The sequence below is a fragment of the Dysidea avara genome, chromosome 2 (genome assembly GCF_963678975.1).
Source record: "Dysidea avara chromosome 2, odDysAvar1.4, whole genome shotgun sequence".
Classification (NCBI taxonomy): domain Eukaryota; kingdom Metazoa; phylum Porifera; class Demospongiae; order Dictyoceratida; family Dysideidae; genus Dysidea; species Dysidea avara.
This window is the reverse complement of record NC_089273.1, coordinates 47833559-47855810: the sequence shown is the minus strand read 5'-3', so window position 1 is coordinate 47855810 and position 22252 is coordinate 47833559. Positions and strand designations below refer to the sequence as shown.

The 22252-nt window shown below is 37.3% G+C and overlaps 1 protein-coding gene across 1 annotated transcript in view; it reads right to left on the bottom strand.

Annotated features, from left to right (window-relative positions):
* Positions 1–22252, bottom strand: part of LOC136247505 (uncharacterized) — a 224227-nt gene that overhangs the window by 19832 nt on the left and 182143 nt on the right. The window contains exons 17-18 of the mRNA XM_066039228.1: positions 12424–12456; positions 12088–12369 (exon numbers count right to left, since the gene is read on the bottom strand). Coding sequence (XP_065895300.1) covers positions 12088–12369; positions 12424–12456 — 315 coding nt within the window. The remainder of the gene's footprint in view (positions 1–12087; positions 12370–12423; positions 12457–22252) is intronic.

The following is a 22252-nucleotide window of genomic DNA, read 5'->3' as shown; positions in this document are numbered from 1 at the left end:
GAAACCTCCTTGCCCCTTGGGGCCCCACTTTAACTCTTTGCCCTGGGCCCCTTAATTTCTCTGGGCAGCCCTGAACATAGGTTAATGAGGAAATCTCTACATTGGCATGTTACATCTTTTATTCGTTCAGTGGATTTTATGCTGTATTACTATCATTCATCTCTTGTTTTTTCCTACTTTAATTGCTTGGATCCTCACTTCATTTTGAAATTAATATTTTTTTTTTAAATAAGTGAAAAGATTTGTGAAAACCCAGCATAGTGGCACTAACCTGAATTTACAATATAAATTGATTACAATGGATAAAATTCTTGCATACTTCAAAAATCTGTAAATTTTGTAAATGGTAAAACTTGGATACCATCTTATTAGCTTGTTGAAGAGGAGTCCAAAATATTTGTTTTGATGCAGTGGATCAATAGATACATGAGGTTTGGGAATTAAATAACATTACATTGAAGAGATCATAGTTATGCTATCAATCTTCCTTCACTGATTTTGTTTCTGTATGTAGTGAAGAAAGGTGATACAAGGAAATACTGACCAAGCAATGAATTTCCATATTCATGGTGATGGTGTAAATTACAACTCTGTATATCATTTTAGTATTATTTTTGTAAGCACATGTAATTTATCTTCCCTGTACTTACTGTACCATAGATAATATACCACCCTGGAATTTTTGCTTCATGGTATAAATTGTGTAGCAATACTGTTTAAATCACAGAGTAAATATGCTTCCCATTTTACCAAAAGTACTATCTCAACCTGCCAAAGAAGTTGTGAGGAGACACACTATCAGGCTGAGACTATTCTTTATAGGCTTGCACTTTTATGCCAGGATAATTTTAGGCGTAATAGAGGATGAAAAGCATAAAGCATAATGCTGGCATAATGGAGCATAATTGCAGCCTAATAAGATAAATTTCTGCCACAATAAGTATCATAACTTTTGCTATCACAGTCACAAAGTCAAAGGCTAACTTTTTTTGGATGGTGAAATGTTGTAATGAATGCTTGATGTGACATTTGCTTGACACAAGGAATGCTTTTCATTGTTCATTTGACTTAATAAGTACCAAGGCATGGCAATGCAGTTTAGTTGAGCTTCAGTCATTGAATTCGGGATTATCTAATGTGTCACACCATCCAATTTTGAATTAAATGTGATCATGATGTTTATTGTTGTTGGAAGTCAATAGCTTCAATGGAAGATCTGATTATAAATAAAGTCAGTGTTGAATCAACAGGTAGTGAATATCTGGACATTGAAAATAGTTAAGTCTCTTTGCAGTCAGCAGTGAGACTGAAGTTAATATTAAAGTAGGTAAATATTTCAAATAGATTGACGTTCTCAAATAAAACAGTCAAATACTCTAATAGAACAGTCATGCCATGTGACAGAGAATGAGAACCATTTGTATTTAATTGAATCAAAGTCAAGCCATTTTGGTACAGATCGGTGGGGTAGTACATTACTATTAAGACCTACTAATGCCAATTATCATCATCATAGTCATAATAAAAAAGCGTGATCTTGTGACAACAGGCTAGATGTCGTATTCTATCATAAAAATTGCAGGATTTGAACAACTGCAACGTATCACATTTTGCAAGAAAATTGAGATACTGTAATAGAACAATCATTGCAAAATCTTAATAGACAAATAGTATTATGGTGCCTGCATCCATAAATGCCCAAATTTTAAAACATCCATAACTTTCTTCTAGATGAACATTACTACATCATTTTTGGACACCAAGTGGAAACTGACTTGACTTATAACATACTTGAAGGGTGAGGTCATGACGCACCCCCTGGAGGTGTGGTTGATTAAACATCAAATATACGTTTTGAAAAATTTCTGTGCTAACATTTATCTCAAGGTGCTATCCTTTTTTGCTCAACTTTTCACAGAAGATATTTTACATACAGAACAGTAGCCTTGATTTATAACAGTTTCAGTCACATTCACATCATTTTCATAAAAAGAAATTTCAAGCAGCATACATAAGCTATTGACTTACAATAAAGATCACAAGAATTTCAGTAAAATGTTCTTGAATCTCACAGAAGATATTCGTCTAACACAAAACAGTTGTATAGAAGTAATTCCATAAAGTTTGAAAGGTCTTTTTCCTCTTCCATCACATGGATAATTAATAATATTCATTTTGCATCAATCGCATTTTTGTCTCGCTCCGCTGTTTTGATAAGTTGCAATCATGTGATACTACATACCGCATGATGTGCCTAGACGTGATGAGTCTTTTGATGTTTATCCCAGCACTGTAGTGTAAATGGAGATGAAGTTACAGGAGGTTTTCTAAGTATAAATGAAGAATTTAGTTTTAAAATGATGTTTTAGCACCTTAATATTGTTCAAGACGAAATCTTTGGTACCATCGCGATCGCCAATCCATAAGGAATAAAATGTCAGCGATTCATGGAAATAGTGCATGCGAGTGTCGAGTTATAAGAATTTTAATGGAATGGTGTAAAATCTAATGCGTAAGTCTTGGGTATTTATGGATGCATGGAGCATACCTAAATTTACTTTGTTGTAAAACATTATTGCAAATAAATGGAGGCACTCCATATTACAACATACACTGTAACCATGAACAAGCAAGCACAAAGTTGTATCAGTATAAATTGGCTGCAGCCGAACTTGCTAAAGGATGACTTGTTTGTACATATAGCTGAATTGCCTACAGTGTAACTGATCTCTCTACATGGTGGTTTGTTTGTAACTGAACTCTCTACAGGATGATCTGTTTATCACTGAAATCTACAGGTGACTTCTTTCTAGCTAATCTCTCTAAATATCAGCTAGAGTCACCCTACAGGTGGCTTGTTAGTGGCTTACTAGGTAACTGGATTGTAACTGAACTCCCTACTGGGTGATTCATTTTTTACAGGGTGATTTATGTATCAAGACACATGATAGTGTGTCGTGCGGCCCAAGAAGCCGGCACGCCACGCCGTGGGTATATTGACAGGAAGAATGAAAATGTCATTTTCATACTTTTGTATCTCGGTGACCCCTTATCCGATTAGAACCAAATTTGCTACAAAGTTGTTTGCCAGCAAGGGGAGTCTACATACCAAATGTGAAGGAAATCGCTCCAGCAATTTACGAGATACGAGCTGCCAAAGTTTCGATTCTTTTTCTTGGTTTTTTTTTCTTCTTCGTGTTTTCGCACACTTGCAAAAATTTGCTATAAAACACAAACGCATATCCCATTCACCTTGAAATTTGGCACACAGAAAGGGAGTCCAAAGGCGAATCCTAGTATCACATTTAGTGCAAATCCAATGAATAGTTCGGAAGTTATAACCGATTATTCGCTTAAAACAAGATCGAATTGTTGTCATGCCTACAGGGTAAACCACTCCATGGAATACGCTGAAAATTGCTATGTAGATGGAGTAACCATCGTAGGAGTGCCTTTTGGTGGTTTGAAAGGAATCGAGATAAAGAGCATGGAAATATGACACAAAACCCAACCTGTGTCACAATTACGCAATCAATTTTTATGAATAAAAAAGTATTAGTTTTACGCCTACTAGGAAAACCGCTTAGAGCAATGAGTTGAAAATCGGTGTATAGCTGGAATGGTCATCATAGAAAGTCCGTGTAGAAGTACAGGAGGATTGGATTACAAACCACTGAGTTATGATTCGAAAGCCAACTCCGTGTAGCAAATGCGAGATCAAGATACTCTAATAGAACAGTCACCCTAATAGAGAATTCAGCTAATTTATATACTCCATTATAGAATTCTATTGCATTACAAGTTATTCTGTAGGGAGTTCATCTGAAAACAGTTAATCTTATAGACAGTTCAGCAAGAAGCAAGTCACCCTATAGAGAGTTCAGCTACAAATATATTGCTGTAGTGATTCAGAACATTACAAGTCATACTGAAGAGAATTCAGCTATAAACAAGTCATGCACCCTGTAGAGAGTTCAGCTACAAACAATTCACTCTGCAGAAGTTCTGCTACAAACAAGTCTTCACGCAGAGAGTTTAACAGCCAAAATTCACCATGTAAAGACTTTAGCTTTACTAACAAGTTACTGTGTAGAGAGATCAGCTAGAAACAAGAGAGAGCTCAGGTAGAAAACGTCACCTTGTAGAGAGTTCAGCTACAAACAAATCACACTGTAGAGAGATCAGATAGAAGAAGCCACCTTGTAGAAGGTTCAGCTGTGAAGTGATCACCCTGGAGAGAGTTCAGCTAGAAAAATATCACCTTGTAGAGAGTTCAACTACAAAGAAACCATCCTGTAGAGAGATCAGCTAGAATCAAGTCACCTGTAGAGACATCAGCCACAAAGAAACCATCCTGTAGAGATTATTCAGCTACAAACAAATCACCTTGTAAGTGCACAACTAGACACAAGTCACCCAGTAGAGAGATCAACTAAAAGAAGTTACATTATGGAGAGATCAGCTAGAAGAAATCACCTTGTAGAGAGTTCAGCTACAAACAAATCACCCTGTAGAGAGTTCAGCTACAGCCACATCACTCTGCATAGAGCTCGGCTACAAAGAAACCATCATGTGGAGAGTTCAGCTGCAAACAAATCACCCTGTAGAGAATTCAGCTACAAACAAATCGCCCTGTAGAGAAATCAGCTAGAAGAAGTCACCTTGTAGAGAGTTCAGCTACAAAAAACCACCTTGTAGAGAGTTCAGCTATAAACAAGTCACCCTGTAGAGAGATCAGTTACGGAGAAACCATCCTGTAGAGAGTTCAGCTACAAACAAGTTACCCTATAGAGAGATCAGCTAGAAACAAATCATCTTGAGAGAGTTCAGCTACAAGCAAATTGCCCTGTAGAGAGTTCAGCTACAAAAAGATCACTGTGTAGATAGTTCAGCTATAAGAAGTCACCTTGTACAAAGTTTCAACTACAAAGAAACAATCCTGTAGAGAGTTCAGCTACAAACAAGTTACCCTATAGAGAGATCAGCTAGAAACAAATCATCTTGTAGAGAGTTCAGCTACAAAGAAACCACCATGTAGAGAGTTCAGCTGCAAACAAACTACCCGGTAGAGTATTCAGCTACAAATAAATCGCCTTGTAGAAAGATCAGTTAGAAGAAGTTACCTTGTAGAGAGTTCAGTTACCTTGTAGAGAGTTCAGTTACAAAGAAACCATCATGTAAAAAGTTTGACTACAAACAAGTCACCCTGTAGAGAGATCAGCTAGAAGAAGTTACCTTGTGTAGAATGCAGCTACAAAGAAACCATCATTTAGAGAGTTCAGCTACAAAGAAGTCACCCTGTAGAGAGATCAGCTAGAAGAAGTTACCTTGTAGAGAGTTCAGCTACAAAGAAACCATCAAGTAGAAAGTTCAGCTACAAGCAAGTCACCCTGTAGAGAGATCAGCTAGAAGACGTTACCTTGTAGATAGTTCAGCTACAAAGAAACCGTCATGTAGAGAGTTCAGCTATAAACAAATCACCCTGTAGAGAGATTAGCTACAAACAAGTCACCCTGTAGAGATATCAGCTAGATACAAGTTACCCTATAGAGATCAGCTACAAACAAATCACCCTGTAGAAATATGTGTTGGAAACAAATCACCATGTAGAGAGTTCAGCTAAAAACAAGTCACTCTGAAAATAGTTCAGCTACAAACAATGGGAGTTTCAGCTGCAGTTCAGTTATGTATAAGAAATCACCTTATTATCTACTAAGGCTGTACCGATACCACATTTCATACCCGATACCGATATCCGATATACACTGTTTTTTACCGATACAGGTTTTCTGATAAACTGATGTTAAGAAAACCACTGATATTTCAAAAGTTCAACCGATAGACAATATCTTGAGTTACTGATAGGAGTAGCTATAATATCATTTGAAAACAAGTAACAAGTTACTGAAAACAAGTTATTGAAAACTTACTGAAAACAAGTTACTGAAAACTTACTGAAAACAAGTTACTGAAAACTTACTGAAAACAAGTTACTGAAAACTTACTGAAAACAGGTAACTGAAAGCAAATCACTGAAAAAAGGTACTGAAAACAAAACGGGTAGCTGAAAACAAGTCACTGAAAAAAGTTATTGCAAACAAGTTACTAAAAGTCACAACATATACACATGTTCACAGAGAACAGTCATAATGATAATACAGTGTACATGCACCAATAACATAAAGCACAACTACAAAAGTTAAATGTGAGAGTTGTTTTTGTGCAAAAAAACCAACATCCTAACTTTCTGTGGATCAAGACAGGTACGCGTAGGTATCACAATTCTACCTGCACAACTCAAGACACGTTCAGACTCTGCTGAGGTAGGTGGAATCCCAAGGATTGTTTTTGCAAGTTGTGTAAGGTGGGGAAAACGTGTCTCATGTATCCTCCAAAAATTTAAGGGATCGTCAGCATGTGGTAGACGGGGTATACTTAGATACTGCTCTAGTTCTTTCTCTTCTCCTGACAATATAGGCTAGTCTGAATCATCTTTGTCAACATCAAACTCCTCCCACAATGAAGATTCTTTGCTTTTCTTGTTTCGTGTGTGGTATTCTTCAACAGATTCATTATCTTCAGGATTTCCTCTTGCAGGATCAGCTATTTCTTCGGCCTTTTCTAAAACTTTGGACTTTACTAACTCAGCAAACGACGCAGATGAAAACCCTTTAATTTTGAAGCGAGGATCTAGGAGGGATGGCCACGGAGTGAAGTTCCCACAATTCAATCCGGGTTTGTAGAGATGATGCTACTCCTTCATGAACATTCCTTACCGATTTGTTTTCATCATCTGTCACTGGTTTACTGAGGTGCTTGCACAGCATTCTAATACCTGGGATTACTAGACTAATGCTAGCATCTGCATGCTCAAACTCCCGAGAAATTCCTCAAATGGGTGTAACAACAATATCAATTGCTGGATGGATTATAGTGAGCTCTGTAGAACAAGTTGTATCTGGCAAAACAGAAGTAATGGTACGGCGCTGTTCACTTATCCTCTATAACATGTAAAATGTTGAGTTCCAACATGTACTCACCTCTTGGCACAACTGATGTACAGGTAATTGTAATTGGGTCTGAGCATTGCTAAGAAGTTGACGGGAGGAAGTAGATTGATGAAAATGACTCACAATTGACTTCACAGACTTTAATATACCAGCTACCACCTCGTCTTTCAAACCATCATTAATTACCAGCTGTAAGGTATGGTCAATGCATCCAATGTGAACAAATCCTCCATCTTGGACAGCAGCAGTGATATTAGCCGCATTATCTCGGACAAAGCAGGTCACACATTTCTTATCAATCATCCATGCTTCAAGTATAGATAAAATTTTGCTCAACAGATTCTGAGCAGTGTGCCTCTCACACATTGGAAATGTATCTAAGACAACTAGTTGTCTCTTGAACTTGTCATCAATGAAGTGCAAAGTGATACTAATGTAAGAGTCAGTAGAGCGTGATGTCCAGCAATCAGTTGTAAGAGCCAACGTCTTTGCAGATTTTATGACAGTGCTAACCTTTTCCTTCAATTCAGTGTACATCTTAGGAATGATATGTTCAGAAAAGTGTTTGCGACTGGGAAGTTGGTATCGTCTATCCAGTACTCGTAAAAGCAGTTGGAAACCTTCATCCTCCACAATAGAAAACGGCTGAAAGTCCATTGCAATCATTCGTCCAACTGCCTGTGTGATAGTCACGTGGCGCTGGCTTGTCCAACTGTAGGGATTTAATGCGCACAGGGTTTCATCAATTTTTGGTTGTACAGTGTTGCTTTCTTCTTCCCGTAATCGTTTCTGTGACCGCTCACACTCCTCAAGCTCCATCAGCTCTTTGTGTTTGTCTTTATGACGTTGCTCCAAGTGTTTACGAAGGTTTGTAGTATTATATGATTTTCGAACACTACCGCCTCTAGATACTTTATCGTTACAAGTTTTACAAACCGTCTTCGAATCATCATCGCCACAAACCTCAAAATATTTCCAAATAGGGCTTCTCTTTGTGTCCCGATCCGCCATCTTAAATCATCATGTGTATGCAGTGCCAATTGTTAAGATAGAAGACTGATACCGATCCGATCCCGATATCAGTACCGATACCGATAAAGTATCGGTATCGGTGCAGCTTTATTATCTAGAGTATGATTATCTTTTATTGTTAAATGTGACCGAATTTTGGAAAATCACCCATATGGGTGCATTTGACACCTAAAATATTTAATGATCAAATCACAAACTTTTTACTGCAAAATTAATCTACTTGTTGATGGTTTTATGCCATTCTCAATACCTTAAATTACAAGAAAATTCTTGAAATATTTTCAGAACTGTGCCCTGCGCTTATTAGCAACCCACTAAAAGTGAAAATTCTAATTATTTCATGCATGCCCATTTGGGTGATTTTCCAAAATTCAGTTACAAATATACAAATATATTTAATCAGACAAAAAGCTGTACACAACATTTCTTCCTTTGTTCCACAATCCCTGCAGAAAAGAAAAGAAGAAAAAAAAAAAAGTTAGAAGGAAGCCAGTTAATGGCCGAATTTGTGGCTTGCAATACAAAAAGAAGTGATATCTAAACCAAAACAGCCAAGCTGTAAAAAAAAAGAGTGCGGCCCACAAAAAGGCCAGGATGAAAAAAGATGTGAAATCCAAGGTGGCGGCCAAGAAATGGCTGTGATGGTAGGTTAATGGCAAAAATTTTAATTACCACTATTCAGGTGAATTTGGTGCCAAATCCTAATGGAGGAGGAAATGCAAATTCACCTGAATTGTTGTAATTAAAATTTTTGCCATTAACCTACCATCACAGCCATTTCTTGGCTGCCACCTTGGATTTCACATCTTTTTGAGGCACCGCACGTTTTTTTTACAGCTTGGCTGTTTTGATTTAGATTATATTTGTAGCTGAAATTCTTCTGATGGATCTCTTTGTAACAGATGACTTGTTTCTAGCTGCTCTCTCTACAGAGTAGCTTTTTTGTACTTCACAGGGTAATTTTTTTTTGTACTCTACAGTACCTGTTATATTCTACTTGGGGTAATTAGAGGTAATGAGTTACTCTCTAGAATTCCTATGGATATAATTGCATGAAAATAACAAGGAGAAAACATCCTGACCACCTGGTAGACTCCTGTAAGCGTTCGAGTGTAAATCGAGGCTACCTACAGCTTCTGTAGGTCCAGTCATGGATTTTTTTCTCCTTTCTCCAACTTTTCAAACACAGCTTATGTAGCTAAAGTCTTTGAGCAGGCTGTAGGACCAGGTGTCCTACAGACCTTCAGCACTTGTGCTGTAAAGCATTAATAAATTTAAAAAAAAAGTACAGTTGAGCTCTTTACTGGGTGACTGTTTGTAGCTGAAATCTCCACAGGGTGATTTTTTCAGATCACTCTTCAAAGTCATTTACCTGGTAGGCATTAAAATTAATATTTTCCTTATTAATGAAACTCAATCACATACTTGTGACATAGACTGGGTTCTGTGTCATATATCCATGGTCTTTATTTCAATTCCTTTCAAACCACAAAAATGCACTCCTACCATGGTTACTCCCTCTATGTACATAGCAATTTTTTAACTGATTCCTACCCTGTGGGTGTGACAAAATTTTGATCTAATTTTATGCAAATAATGGTTATAACTCTGTGATTGTTCTTGAATTTCCACCAAACTTGGTACTAAGATTTAGTTTAATGAGCTCTTTAACTGTACCAATTGTGACCGGGCCTGCGATAATAGGGCATGTGGGCACATGATTTTTGCCTAATTTTTCACACTTTCATCACTCATAACTTTTTGTACCATTATGCTATGGTATTGCAATTTTCAGCTCCTAGTCAGTATTTAATTGGCATCATGATGCAAGTTACAGAATGCAAAAATACTATTCCAGCACTGCGATATGACCTGAAGAGTGATGGGGTGTAGTTTGTGCCCACATGCCCTGTTTTCGCAGGCCCGGTCACAATTTCAGATTACGTGTTTGCATTTTATGGTAGATTTTGCAAAGTTTGCTAAAAGAGTAGAAGAAAAAATGAAGAAAAATTAAACTCCGTACTTTTACAGCAATGAGATTCCAATTGGATAAGAGATTTCAGAGCTAACATACATATGTCTGAAAATTACATTTTGTTTCTTACTGTCAATATAGTCACGGTGTGGTGCACTAACTTTTGGACCTAATACTGTGTGTGTCTTTCCAGATTATGGAAAACCTACCTTTTGAGCACATGCAAAAGTTGCAGGAAAGAATTTTAAACTACTTTTCCTACAACTAGATAAAGCAACTATTAAACCATCTTGCTGTGACATTTTATGCCTAAAACTTCTTTTTGCAGGAGATAATTATGAATGATTATATCAGACCATGTAGTAATTTCACATGCGTGGGACATCAATTGTGACCGGGCCTGCAAAAATAGGGTACTGTATGTGGGAACAAACTACACCGCATCACATATCTGATTATATTTCAGTACCAGGAATGAAAATTTGCATTATGTATCTTTCATTATAAAACCAATTAAATGTTTAATAAGTACTTAAAATTGTATTGCAATACCAAAATTCCTGAAAACGTTTCATGGAAGTTTGAAATAGTAGCAAAATTTTATGTGTCCACATGCTCTATTTTGCAGGCCCAGTCACAATGACTAAACCAAGTCTTTAAAAAATATTTATCCAAAGAAAAGTACCAAGAACACTTGATAAAACTTTCAGAAATAATTTTTAAAAAATATTTTTAGATGGCAGTATTTGACAACAAAGCGATTTGTCACCATTTGACACTCTCAGAAATCAATGCATTACCATGTAAGTTTAGATGCAATACATTGGACAGTATAAATAGCCATCTGTGGAATGATTCAAAACGTCAAGCTGAAATTTTAACACAAGACAGGTAAACATCCATTGCTTAATTTTACCAACATGCCAAAAACATAGGTTTTCCAAAATCATATCAATGTTCAGGATGCTATGATGAGTGATGATTATATTGGAGAAAATGTATTGCTGAATACTACAAAATACACGGGACATTCCAGACCATGACTAGTGCACAACGACTAGTGCAATTTCTGAATAACGCTGTGGGATAATCAATAAGTTACGGAATTTCTTCTCATAAATTTCATTGAAAAGTGGCACAATGAGTTATGTATCCTGCAAATAGTTCAGGCACTAGAATTTTCTTTTTATAGTGGTAACCTAGTCAAGGTAGTGCTCTTCTGGTGAGTTTCCTCGTGATTATAGCAACTAGGTGTGCGTGTAGCTACTCTAGCCCCAATGTTAGATCTCACCCTAGAAAATGTATGGAAGATAACAGCAGGCTAATTTTGTCGATTGCCATGTGGAACATTGTTCCAGTTTATCGATAGTTGAGACTGCTGGCTTCCCAAATACTCAATTAAACCACTGTATACAGATTGCAGTACATTACCTTATTTGGTCATGATGATGTGAGATTGTGTAAACACACACATACATGACCAGGTGAGCAACTATATAAAATGCTATTTTCTTCTTGTGGGCTGCGTGGTGTAACGTGACTGCACTAAAGTTAGTAAGTTACATATGAATGCCATAAACATACTCAATAGCAAACAGTTAAAAATGTAGTGCAGCTTGTACACAATTTACGTTATAGCTCTAATAGTGATATTTCTTCTTGTGGGGCATGTGATTAGTATCAGTTTACCATATGGATGTTTACACACTGGAGACACTGTAACACGTAATCTCATCCCACACAACTGATGTAACTGCATACCAAAACACAAACAGATATTTGAGAAGTGATAATTATGCGTGGATTAATAGATTGAACATAATTGTTTCTGCATTATATGCAGCTACACCTAAAAGGGAGAATATTTTGGGAATTGAGGAACTGTGACTTCACTTGCTGCAGTCTGTGTCATACACCTATGACCATCATTCTGGTGTTGCAAACTTTCTCTGTCAAAATTTACTACTTGTGGGGCATGTGATTAGTATGGGGTATGTGATTAGTAAGAAATTACCAAGTTTGCTTAATGAAACTCCTGTACAAGTATATACCATTACATACAAAACTCACCATTAATTATGTTTTCAATTGTTTCTACTGTCCCTAATAGCTTTGAATCTCCACTAAGTTTCAATGCTTGTATTATTGTATGCCAACTCCTAACACTTGTTGTTGTTGTTACGTACCACTTTGTGAAAACCTGATTGCAGCAGCCATTTTTATAACCTTGAGACTTTTTAAGCTCCTCAAGATCTTTTTCATTAATAGGTAATAGGCGTTTAGCAAATAGCTCCCAATTTAAATCCTTGGTTATATTAGTTACAATCATATCAAATTCATCTAAAGTTGGCTCTGTAAAAAGCATAGATGATAGCACAGAATTACTTTGTGATTACTGTAACATACCTTCATCAAACTCTGTAGGGCTATGAATTGGAACTAGAAAAAAAGTTGAGAATCATGTATTAAATAATGCACCAAACTTGTAATTATTGTAGTTTCTAAACTGCTGTTATGGATTGTTTTGTTTAGTAGACAAAAATTGTAGGATTGTTTACACAATATACAGTAAATGGAAAATGCATCCGGCATTATGGCAGCATAATCGGACTATGTTCAAAATTTTAGATTAAAGTGCAATGTGTGTGCAAAAAAAGAAAATAATGAACCCTGTATACATCTCGGTTGCATTTCAAGTGAAAAGTATAGCATGAATATTTACAGTTTTCACAAATAAGATCAAGATACTGTAATAGAGCAGTCACTTACGCTAATACAGCAGTCAGAATAGTTAAAAACGTTGTTCCAAATGTAAAAAGGAAAATTAGAATTTTAAGTTGAATTAGGGCTTAAAGGAAAAAAGTAGCAAAAGATAAAAAGTAGTGAAACTAGCCTATACCTGCAGATATACTAATGCACATTTATTCCCTATGTACACTATGGTAGGCCATTTGTTTTAATATGATTATTTGATATGTTCAATGAATTATTTGATATGTTCAATGAATATTTTTTGGTATGTGCAATGAATTATTTGGTATGTGCAATGAATTATTTGATATGTTCAATGAATTATTAGGTATGTACAATGAATTATTTGGTATATTCAATAAATCATTTGGTATATTCAATGATTTTAGTGTTTTATTTTGTTAAATATATTTTGCGAAATTATATATTTGCATTGGTAAATAATTTGTGTTGGGTATCGTTATCATAATCAGGTTGTTGTTAGTATCAGTATAGAGCTTATGCAGGGGGCGTGGTAATTATTTCTAAGCGCCTAACTCTCACAAAATTAATTAATGTAAGATGCGACATTGTCATTTGTAGGGGGTACTGTATCAGTTTACAACAGCAACAAGGGGTAGTCACTTCCATACCACAAACCGATACGCTTGTGACTGAGATCAAGAAGTTTAGTTACTCGATACCTCGATAAATTGAAGCTGATTTGTTGCGAGGAAGATCCTAATACTGAAACACTAGCTATTGAGTGCATGTAGTCCAGGATAGAAACTTAGATTTTCAGGTCAACCTTGTTTTTCAATATAAAGTAATTGTTTAAGCTGTTCTAAGTCAATTTGTACCTGCTGAATCCAAATCTGATGGGTGCCAGAGTCTAAACCTTGAGCATTTGTCTATAAATAGAATCAAAGATGACCCTACCAATTTTTCCCTAGCTGTAGGGCAAGCCATCCACATCAATCCTTTCACAGTAGTATTTATAGCTATAAATAGGTAGAATAGGACCTATTAGCTCCTAAAATAAAATAATCAGTTTCAGTTTCCCTTATAAGGTAAGTAATGACATCATCACTGCATATGCATGCATATTGTGTTGGTTCGAGCAGAAACGGAAGGAGATTGGCCACTCCATTTGTGTGCTGCTGAAGAAATGTCACCAAATTTCTTTGCATCTAGTCATTTCAACTATGTACAATATGGTCTATACTACCTTCAGTCTATGCAGTGACTTCATCCATCAATGCTCAAGAAGTTCATGGCTGGTGAGCATGTCATGAATCACCAGAATGTCTTTTAGAATGCCGATCTCTTTATTGAGACAACCTTTCATTGTAAAGCGCTAATAACAATAACATGTGATATGGTCATGGACCAGCAGGCATTGTTGGCTCTACAATGAATGAATCTACTCTGGCCATTTCGGCTCTTTCCCATATGCACTTGTGTTCAGCTGATGAATGACCTAGAAGCAATGAAAGATGGTGAAGAACAGTATGTTGTGACTTCTCACAAGGAGGAAAGGCATACATGCATCAAAGTCGATGCTGCAGATAGAATGAAATCAATATACATTGATGTAGAAAGTGACAAAGCATCTAGTCAATGGTTTTGTTGACATATTTTCTGGTAGAGCTGTTTGTTTATGATGCAGCAGTGAATGTTCATAATTACATGGAAATATGAACTAACCAGTGGTTAGAATATGTTAGACAGTGGCCAGCTGGATTCCACAAATGACTGACCAAAAAAGTGAAGACCATGATAGCAGCAACAAGACAGACTACTAAACTATGCATACTGCGGATACTGAATTCATTTATACATGTGTTATTGGAGTCGGCAAGAGAGACTGTTTCTATATATATGGAGACTTTATTCTGTCATGAATTAGCTCCACACCCAACAGCTCTCTTTGATGATAGTAACGAAATGAGAAAGACTAGCAAATCTGTGTTAAAGACCAAGCTGTAGGTGATGTGTGGTGGAAATCAGAACAGGTAACTTCCCAAGGTAGTAATCCTGAATGGCTGTGCTTTGCTTTGGACTGTTCCTAGCCTACTTCACCAGCAACAGTGTCTGGCTTAATCAATGCAGCAATGACGAGTATCATGGAGGAATAGAAACCACAACAATTTTACATGTGGTTTTGACAGATACTACAACATGAGTACAAAATCAGGGTGTTGGACAACACAACAGAAAGGATTAAGTTTTGTTTACAAGTTAACAGAAGGGTCACCTCTACCCAAGCAAGCCTGGTGTTGAATGTGAGTGCCAACAAGAAGCAAATCATTCAAATGATTGTTGATCAATTGTGTTTAGGTCAGATCCCACATGGAAAGCGTGTTGTCGTAACTGGTCCTGAGCCACATCCAGTACAAGTTGGCATAGGTGAATGGCTAACACCAATAATTCATGAAGAAGCTGATGTTATTATGGCATATCACATGATTCAAGAAGCTGCAATGGGACATTTCCCAATTAGCATGGTATCTGATGATATGGATGTGCTCCTCATTCTAGTTCATCACCTGCATACTCATGTATGTAGCTTGCCACATAGCATTCATGTGAGAGTGGAAGGATGTTCTGGAAGCCATGTAATTATTGATACCAATGAGGTAGCACAACAGCATGATGCATTAATTCCCAACTTTCTTGGAGCACATGCTTTGAGTGGGTGCGACACTGGCTCCTCTTGCTAGTATAGGCAAGGCAACTGTATTGAAAAGGCTGATGACATTCACAGATAATCTCTGTCTAGGTGACCTAGCTGCATCACTAGATGAGGTCAAAGACTCATGCCTCAGATTTGTAGCCACACTATATAGCAAGGAACAAGGGACATCACTAAAAAACATGCGTGCAGACATCTTCAAAAGGAAAATTGCTGGCCAACGCAATATACCACTCAAGCTGAGCAGCCTGCCACCCACTATGGCCACATTCAAACTTCACTGCCAATGTACCCATTTCCAAACAGCATGTGGAAGTCTGCTGGCATGTCTTCGCCCCCAGATTTGGATCCATCGCAGCACAGTTTGGAGATGAATGGATAAGAACCTTGACCAGTTGGTACCCCACCAGGACAGTTAACTGCACTGGATGAGGTGCTCAACCTCGTCTCCCATACATTCGCAAAACTCTGAGCAGGTTAGGAATATTTAACATAAGAACAGAGTGCCATTTTGCATCTAGTTTTGCAACCACAACTGACAAGCTAGCTGCCAAAACCCAATGAAAGTAGTAATATCAGACAGTGCATGAGAATCTGCATAGCCAAGCAAGAAAGAACTGAGCATGCAAACCATGGGATACCTCATTTTTCTGAATATCAGTATATTTTTTATTTGTGATGCAATCATCTTGGCTTCTGCATTACCTTTAAATTGTTTAAAGAACCAATGCATCCATGATTGCATAGATTTTTGAGTTCCACATTATATTTTCTCAAAATGGTCAATGTTTCACATCTGGCACTCTCCAAATTTGGAATCAGCAAAAAAAATTGGAAAGCTTTAATAATTACAGTACTTTATACTCTAAAACAAGGTAATCTGAGGTATAGCCTAGACTAATGGGCATGAGCCATGAATGTCCAGATGTGATGTATGCTTTGAGATGTATAAACTACCTCAAACTGACACCCAGTCTTTATACACACGAGCAACTAAACAAAAGTAAGAAGTTTAATTATCTATTCCTAAGTCTACTGATTCTGATTTAGCCACTTTTCATAATGAAATGTCTCAAGGACTGGGAAAAGCAATTGTGCTGTGATTGATGGCAGAGTATAATGACTTGTATGTCCCACAAACAGAATCTGGGGTTTATCTAAACCTTTAACAGACCTGCATGATCCAAGAGCAATGGAACTGACATTGAATGACCTTTTTACCAAATATGAGCATATTTATGGGTCTGTATCTTTCACATTAACCAAGCAGTCATGGTGGAGGAGCATACAAGAGATCAGAGTAAATGTCGTGCTTGGTTTGACCAATATATGTACAGGTAGGATAACAGTACCCAAGTTGCATGAAGCCTTGCACACTAGCAACAATCTGTTTCTCTGATCAAAGTTACATGCTATCCTGAGTTTACTTCCTCTGCATGCCTTACAGTATGAGTGCAAGCATGAAGATATTGCCAAGGTAGCATATACAGAAAAAATGCAAGCTTGTCATGAAAAATTTATGGCGATCCAATGTAGTCTTATTTTGGATCCAGAATTCCCATTCAAGTGCCTCAGTCTATTGTGTCGTGTTTTAGAAATCAAGTGTCCTTTCTCTTGCAAAAATAAGGCATTCTCTGAGGACATTCTTGATAATTCTTCCTTTTCCTTGGAACATGACAGTATCACTTTAAGAAGCATGTATTATCAAGTTCAACTGCAAATGAAACTATGCCATGTACAATACTGCGATTAACGTAGTTCACTCACCTCTAACATACTTGTCACCAATCTTTGTCCCACACAGGTGTTACTGAGTGGTTTATCCACCACCGTCATCTGATGGTGGTGGGGTTGGTAGTTGTATAAGGACTCTGTCTGCCATGGGAAAACCTAACCAAAATTGTAGGCTGGGACTTAAATTGGGAAGTTATATGTATATTAGAGGGGTTGGTGAATACTTTTGAATGGCAAAAGGGGATTTTCAGACTTTTGACATAGCTTGCGTGTATCAGGCCATAGAAAGGCATGGGAAATGACTTTCCACCCAAGCACGACCCTGGGTTATACTACTACCTATACAAGCCAGAGTAAACATCTTTAACTGACTTTTCACGTATACAAGCAGCATTATATAGAGCACACACAACATAATATAAATGTACACGCATGTATCCCATATGTGCATGCATGTACACATCCACAATATGAGTATTTTCATACATGCTCTAAGTTGCAGGGTGAATTAAGTGTAATAATATACTGTGGTAGTAGCAGGAGCAGGGTTGATATCAGGATACAATTGGAATAGACCTCCCATCAGTACCAGCTGCAGTTTAGCCAGGATGCACCATTAATGCTTCTGATGAAGCAGTGCAAAATTTGAATATGTGTTGTGGCCAAACACGTGACTGGTTAACTATGGGTACGAACAAGGTGGTCCAGTGTACTAATTCTGATTACTAAGGAATAGGAAGCCAATTAGATAGCCTTAGTGATGTATGAAAACATAGTTGAAAGGTAGCCAGTATGCTACTTAAGTATGTCAGCAGGCAGTCTTCTTCCATACAGTAGTTGAAGGGAAAGCCAGCAGTGGTGATTGACTATCTAGTTTGTGGGGTGACTGTGGTAATGATTACATCTACATCCTATTGATATAGCATCATTGGAAGGTTGTGGTGCTAATCATTAAACTGTTTTACTGACAGCATGCACAATAAGAACAGCTGTTGTATGACTAATCAATGAAGCGAGGAATAATAACGAATCAAATGTTAAAAAATTTTTTTTTTGATTGGAGGTTCTCATAAGTATTGGTTTCAATTGAAGATGTATAAGTCTGCAAGTGTAAAGGGAAGTCTTTAGTAAATGAAGATTGTTACGTGTATAGCAGAGAATATACCCTTGTTGTAAATCTTAGGTAAATGGTTCCTTTTCGATAGCTGGATACCTAATCCAACATGAATCATCATCGTAGAGGGTAGGTTGATAGCAATGTTTCACTAACAGAAAGAACATGTTTCCTACCTCGCCTACACTTCAATCACTCCACAATTTCCCTTATGCATGAGTAGATTGATGAACGTTGTAGTATGTTGTGTAAGGTGGCCAAATTTGAGTTTACTGATAGGTGATAACTGTTTTCTGCGCATGGTAGCTAGTGCAGATGATAAAGGTAAAAGAAGGGTACTGTAGGCTGACATTGGTATATCTCATTTAAATTGCATATCAATATCATGTATAAATACACATACAGGAGCAAATCTACAGTCAGACCCCATGTGGGAAATCATGCGATATGTAACTATGGCAGTATGGGAAGGGGATTTGAATGGGAATGTAATGTAGAACATATAGTATTATTCTCACTGTAGAATGTACTTAGCTAAGCCATTTAGGTTTACAAATGGGATGGACGTCAAGACATACCTGCCTAGTATAACGAGCTGTTTACCACTGTATTTAATATGTTCAGTTTTATGTAGGATGATGTATTATGTCTATTTTTCTGTACTTAATAGCTAGTCAGATGGGAAACATGACATACCATTGCTGCTGCTGTTGTTTGGTAAGTGGACGATTGTCTACATCAAGTGACTCACTCAAGATCGCAAACATGGAAGTGTTTAGCTGTGGTGTGCTTTCAATTAATAAGCAAATACACAGTTTATGTACGTATTCAAACATAACATATATGGATTACAGGGAAGTGCTCCTGATAATCAGCCAAATGTAAAGCATAGCATTTAAAGCTTGAGGAATTACAGACTGTCATGGTCATATCTGACATAGTGAGCTGCGCATGATTAAATATGATGCAATGTACGTACTATAACAGTGCACATGTGATCTCTATAGTACACCCAGTCTGAAGCTAATCCTACTAATCTTGCTATCACCATGATATACAACAGTTTTACAGGAGCTTTTCAGTACCCTTTGACCCTTACACTAACACTGTAGACTGTGTTTCCAAATAACAGTACCTTACCTGACATAGTAGAACAGAATAATTATGTAATTTTTTGCTACTATGCTGAAGTGGGTTGTCAAAGACACCAACCTTGTGCAGGTGCAAAGAGTACCACTGGGAAGGCTAACTATACGAGTGCTGAATATGCAACAATTAACAGGCATTAACTTGCTACAATAACACTTTTCCATCCGCCTAGTGTTGAGTAAGATTACAAGGACTTCCAAACAAGTACAACAACTCAACGTGTATGTTTAGTTAAGCTGGGATAATCAGAAATTATAGAAGCAGTATACTTAACAACTGCCATGATCAAGGGAAGTATTATGGAAGAGTAAGGTAGGCAAATAATAATGCTAACTACATTTCTTACAAACGCACATTTCAGTACTAGTAATGTACCAAAGACTACACCATGTACCAGCACCCACTATGTGAACATATTTTACTAAAATATATTCAACCACTGAAGAACCAGCACCACAACTTCATGAGTAAATGCCTTGTATATTTGGTACATCAAAGAAGCACCTTAATAATACTAGTTTCTTCAACACATTTACTCACTTTTTACACACTACTGGTGATAAAATCTAGTCATTTCAGAATCACTATAATTGAGATCGGTGTTAACAATATTATGGGTCAATGCGCTATGTCTTTCATCACGCATCACAGACTAATCAAGTAATCATGTATACCGGTGTAATAAGTGAACTTGATGTGCTCTGAAGATATAATATTTATTCTATGTGCTCATGCTGTTACCTAGTCTGTTCCAAACAGCTGTTTGCAAATGTATAAAACTAAAAGATTATGGGTTGCAGTGATTTCTACTTTTCAGACTAAGCTAATGTCTTTTGTTGTGCAATGGTCTACTGATGCCCACTCAAAATTGTAAGGGTCTAAATGTTTCACCGCACAATACAGCAACAGTAATATTTATAAAGCTATTCGGTTGTACACATACCACAATCAAACCTGCTGCTCAGAAACTGATCATGAAGAATCCAATTATCACGTTTTGTTCCTTGTGATCACCACAAACTATAAACAAATTTCCTATATGCCCGACCCTTTGAAAACCTATTCCCATGTCAGAAGCACGAAGCCCATACCAATGGCATGCCACCCAGCATGATCCACATAATTATTTCACAATTACGCATACCACACCAAGCGAACACAAGCAGCACATCACCAGCACGAACCCCACCTTCCTAATTTACAGTGCAGTGGTACTGCAATGCCTGGAAGCTAAGTAGACTCATAACCTGCTAGCCACAGTCTGTTAACACAAGCCACAATCCAAAGTTATAGTGAAAAGGTAGTTCATGATCAGCCACTACTGATTTCTGTTGTTAGTAAGCCCGTCATTACCTGTAAATACATTTTGAAAACACCTCTCTGGGTGACAGGTCTGTGCGCAAAAGCAAAACTATCCATGCTATACATATATATGTATACTTCAAATTTATTACACCATTGTAATAAGAACACAGCTGCCAATGGAAACGTCAAAAATTAATATAGCTAGCTGTTTAACACATTAAAAACACCATCACCACTACTTACCGAGATGGGTGTTAGATCAGTTACCTTTATCACCATTCGATCCAACGCTGCTTGTATCGAGATGTTCTCCACCATGACAATGTATGATGTCACAGTCTATCAACGCGTATTAACGTGTAGTATAGACCCGGCGATGATGCCACTCCTCCCTCACATTCAGAGCAGTGCTAGCCATCCAGGGTTTCGTGTTATCCAATCTCTATCCTCCGTCTTCAGCCCGTTGGTTCGGTGTTTCGCTCAGAGAAGACCTCGGAGAAGACGCTTGCCGTATGTATATCCTCCCGATTTCGCACGGGCGATAAAGGGGAGACACTCGTCCATAAATTTCAATTCGCTGGGGTCTTCCTTTTGTCCTCTGGATTCTTCCTTTTGTCCTCTGTCTGTGGCATGATGGCTCACCCTTAACAACTAACAAGTCACGCTGTTCACACTAGGAGGCACGTGTTGAACACTGCGCATGCGCAAATTCCAGTTAATGCTCACTAACACTTCTAACCTATGCGTGCATAATTAATAGCTCCTACATTAACTTGGTTTAAATGTGCATGTAAACCTCATTTGTGTAGCTTGGAGGGAAGATGAAATAATTTCACCAGAAGGTAGAGCTGGATTCTGATTTTATTGACTCTGCTATACGTGATGTCGAGCCATTTATTAAATTAGCCATTATTGCCTCAATTAGTTGGAAAGTGGTTTAGAAAGGAACCAATAATGTCATGCACTACAGTCATCTGGCAGTACAGCTATTAGTGATGCAGATGGTATAAGCTTAATTGTTGTTGTATAAGCGAAGTACATTCTACTTACTCTCAGGTTGGTTGGTGGGGTGGATTCCACTGCTAGCTTTAGGAACAATGATGTCCATGCTTCTTCAATTTCTTCTAATGATCAGCAAGTGTATGCTGCTATTACAGTAAAGGGAAAGACTATGATGACATGATTTGCTGTGATAGCAGGGACTGTGTGATAAAATGGTTTCATTTTCGTACTTACAAATAACTGGAAAAGATGGTCAAAAGGAAAATATTATCGACCAGACTGCCACAAGCTAAGGAACTCAAGGAAATCAAAGAAGACAAAATATCACTAATTAATATATTTTACATGTACATTTCAATAACATAAATATCAACAATGCACATTATTTCACATACTACACATAAATATTAACAGTGTACATTATATAAAAATAGTTAAAATGGTACTACCAATCACAACAATTACATAGTGCACCTATTTTATCAATAGGAGATATGCTCTCCTTC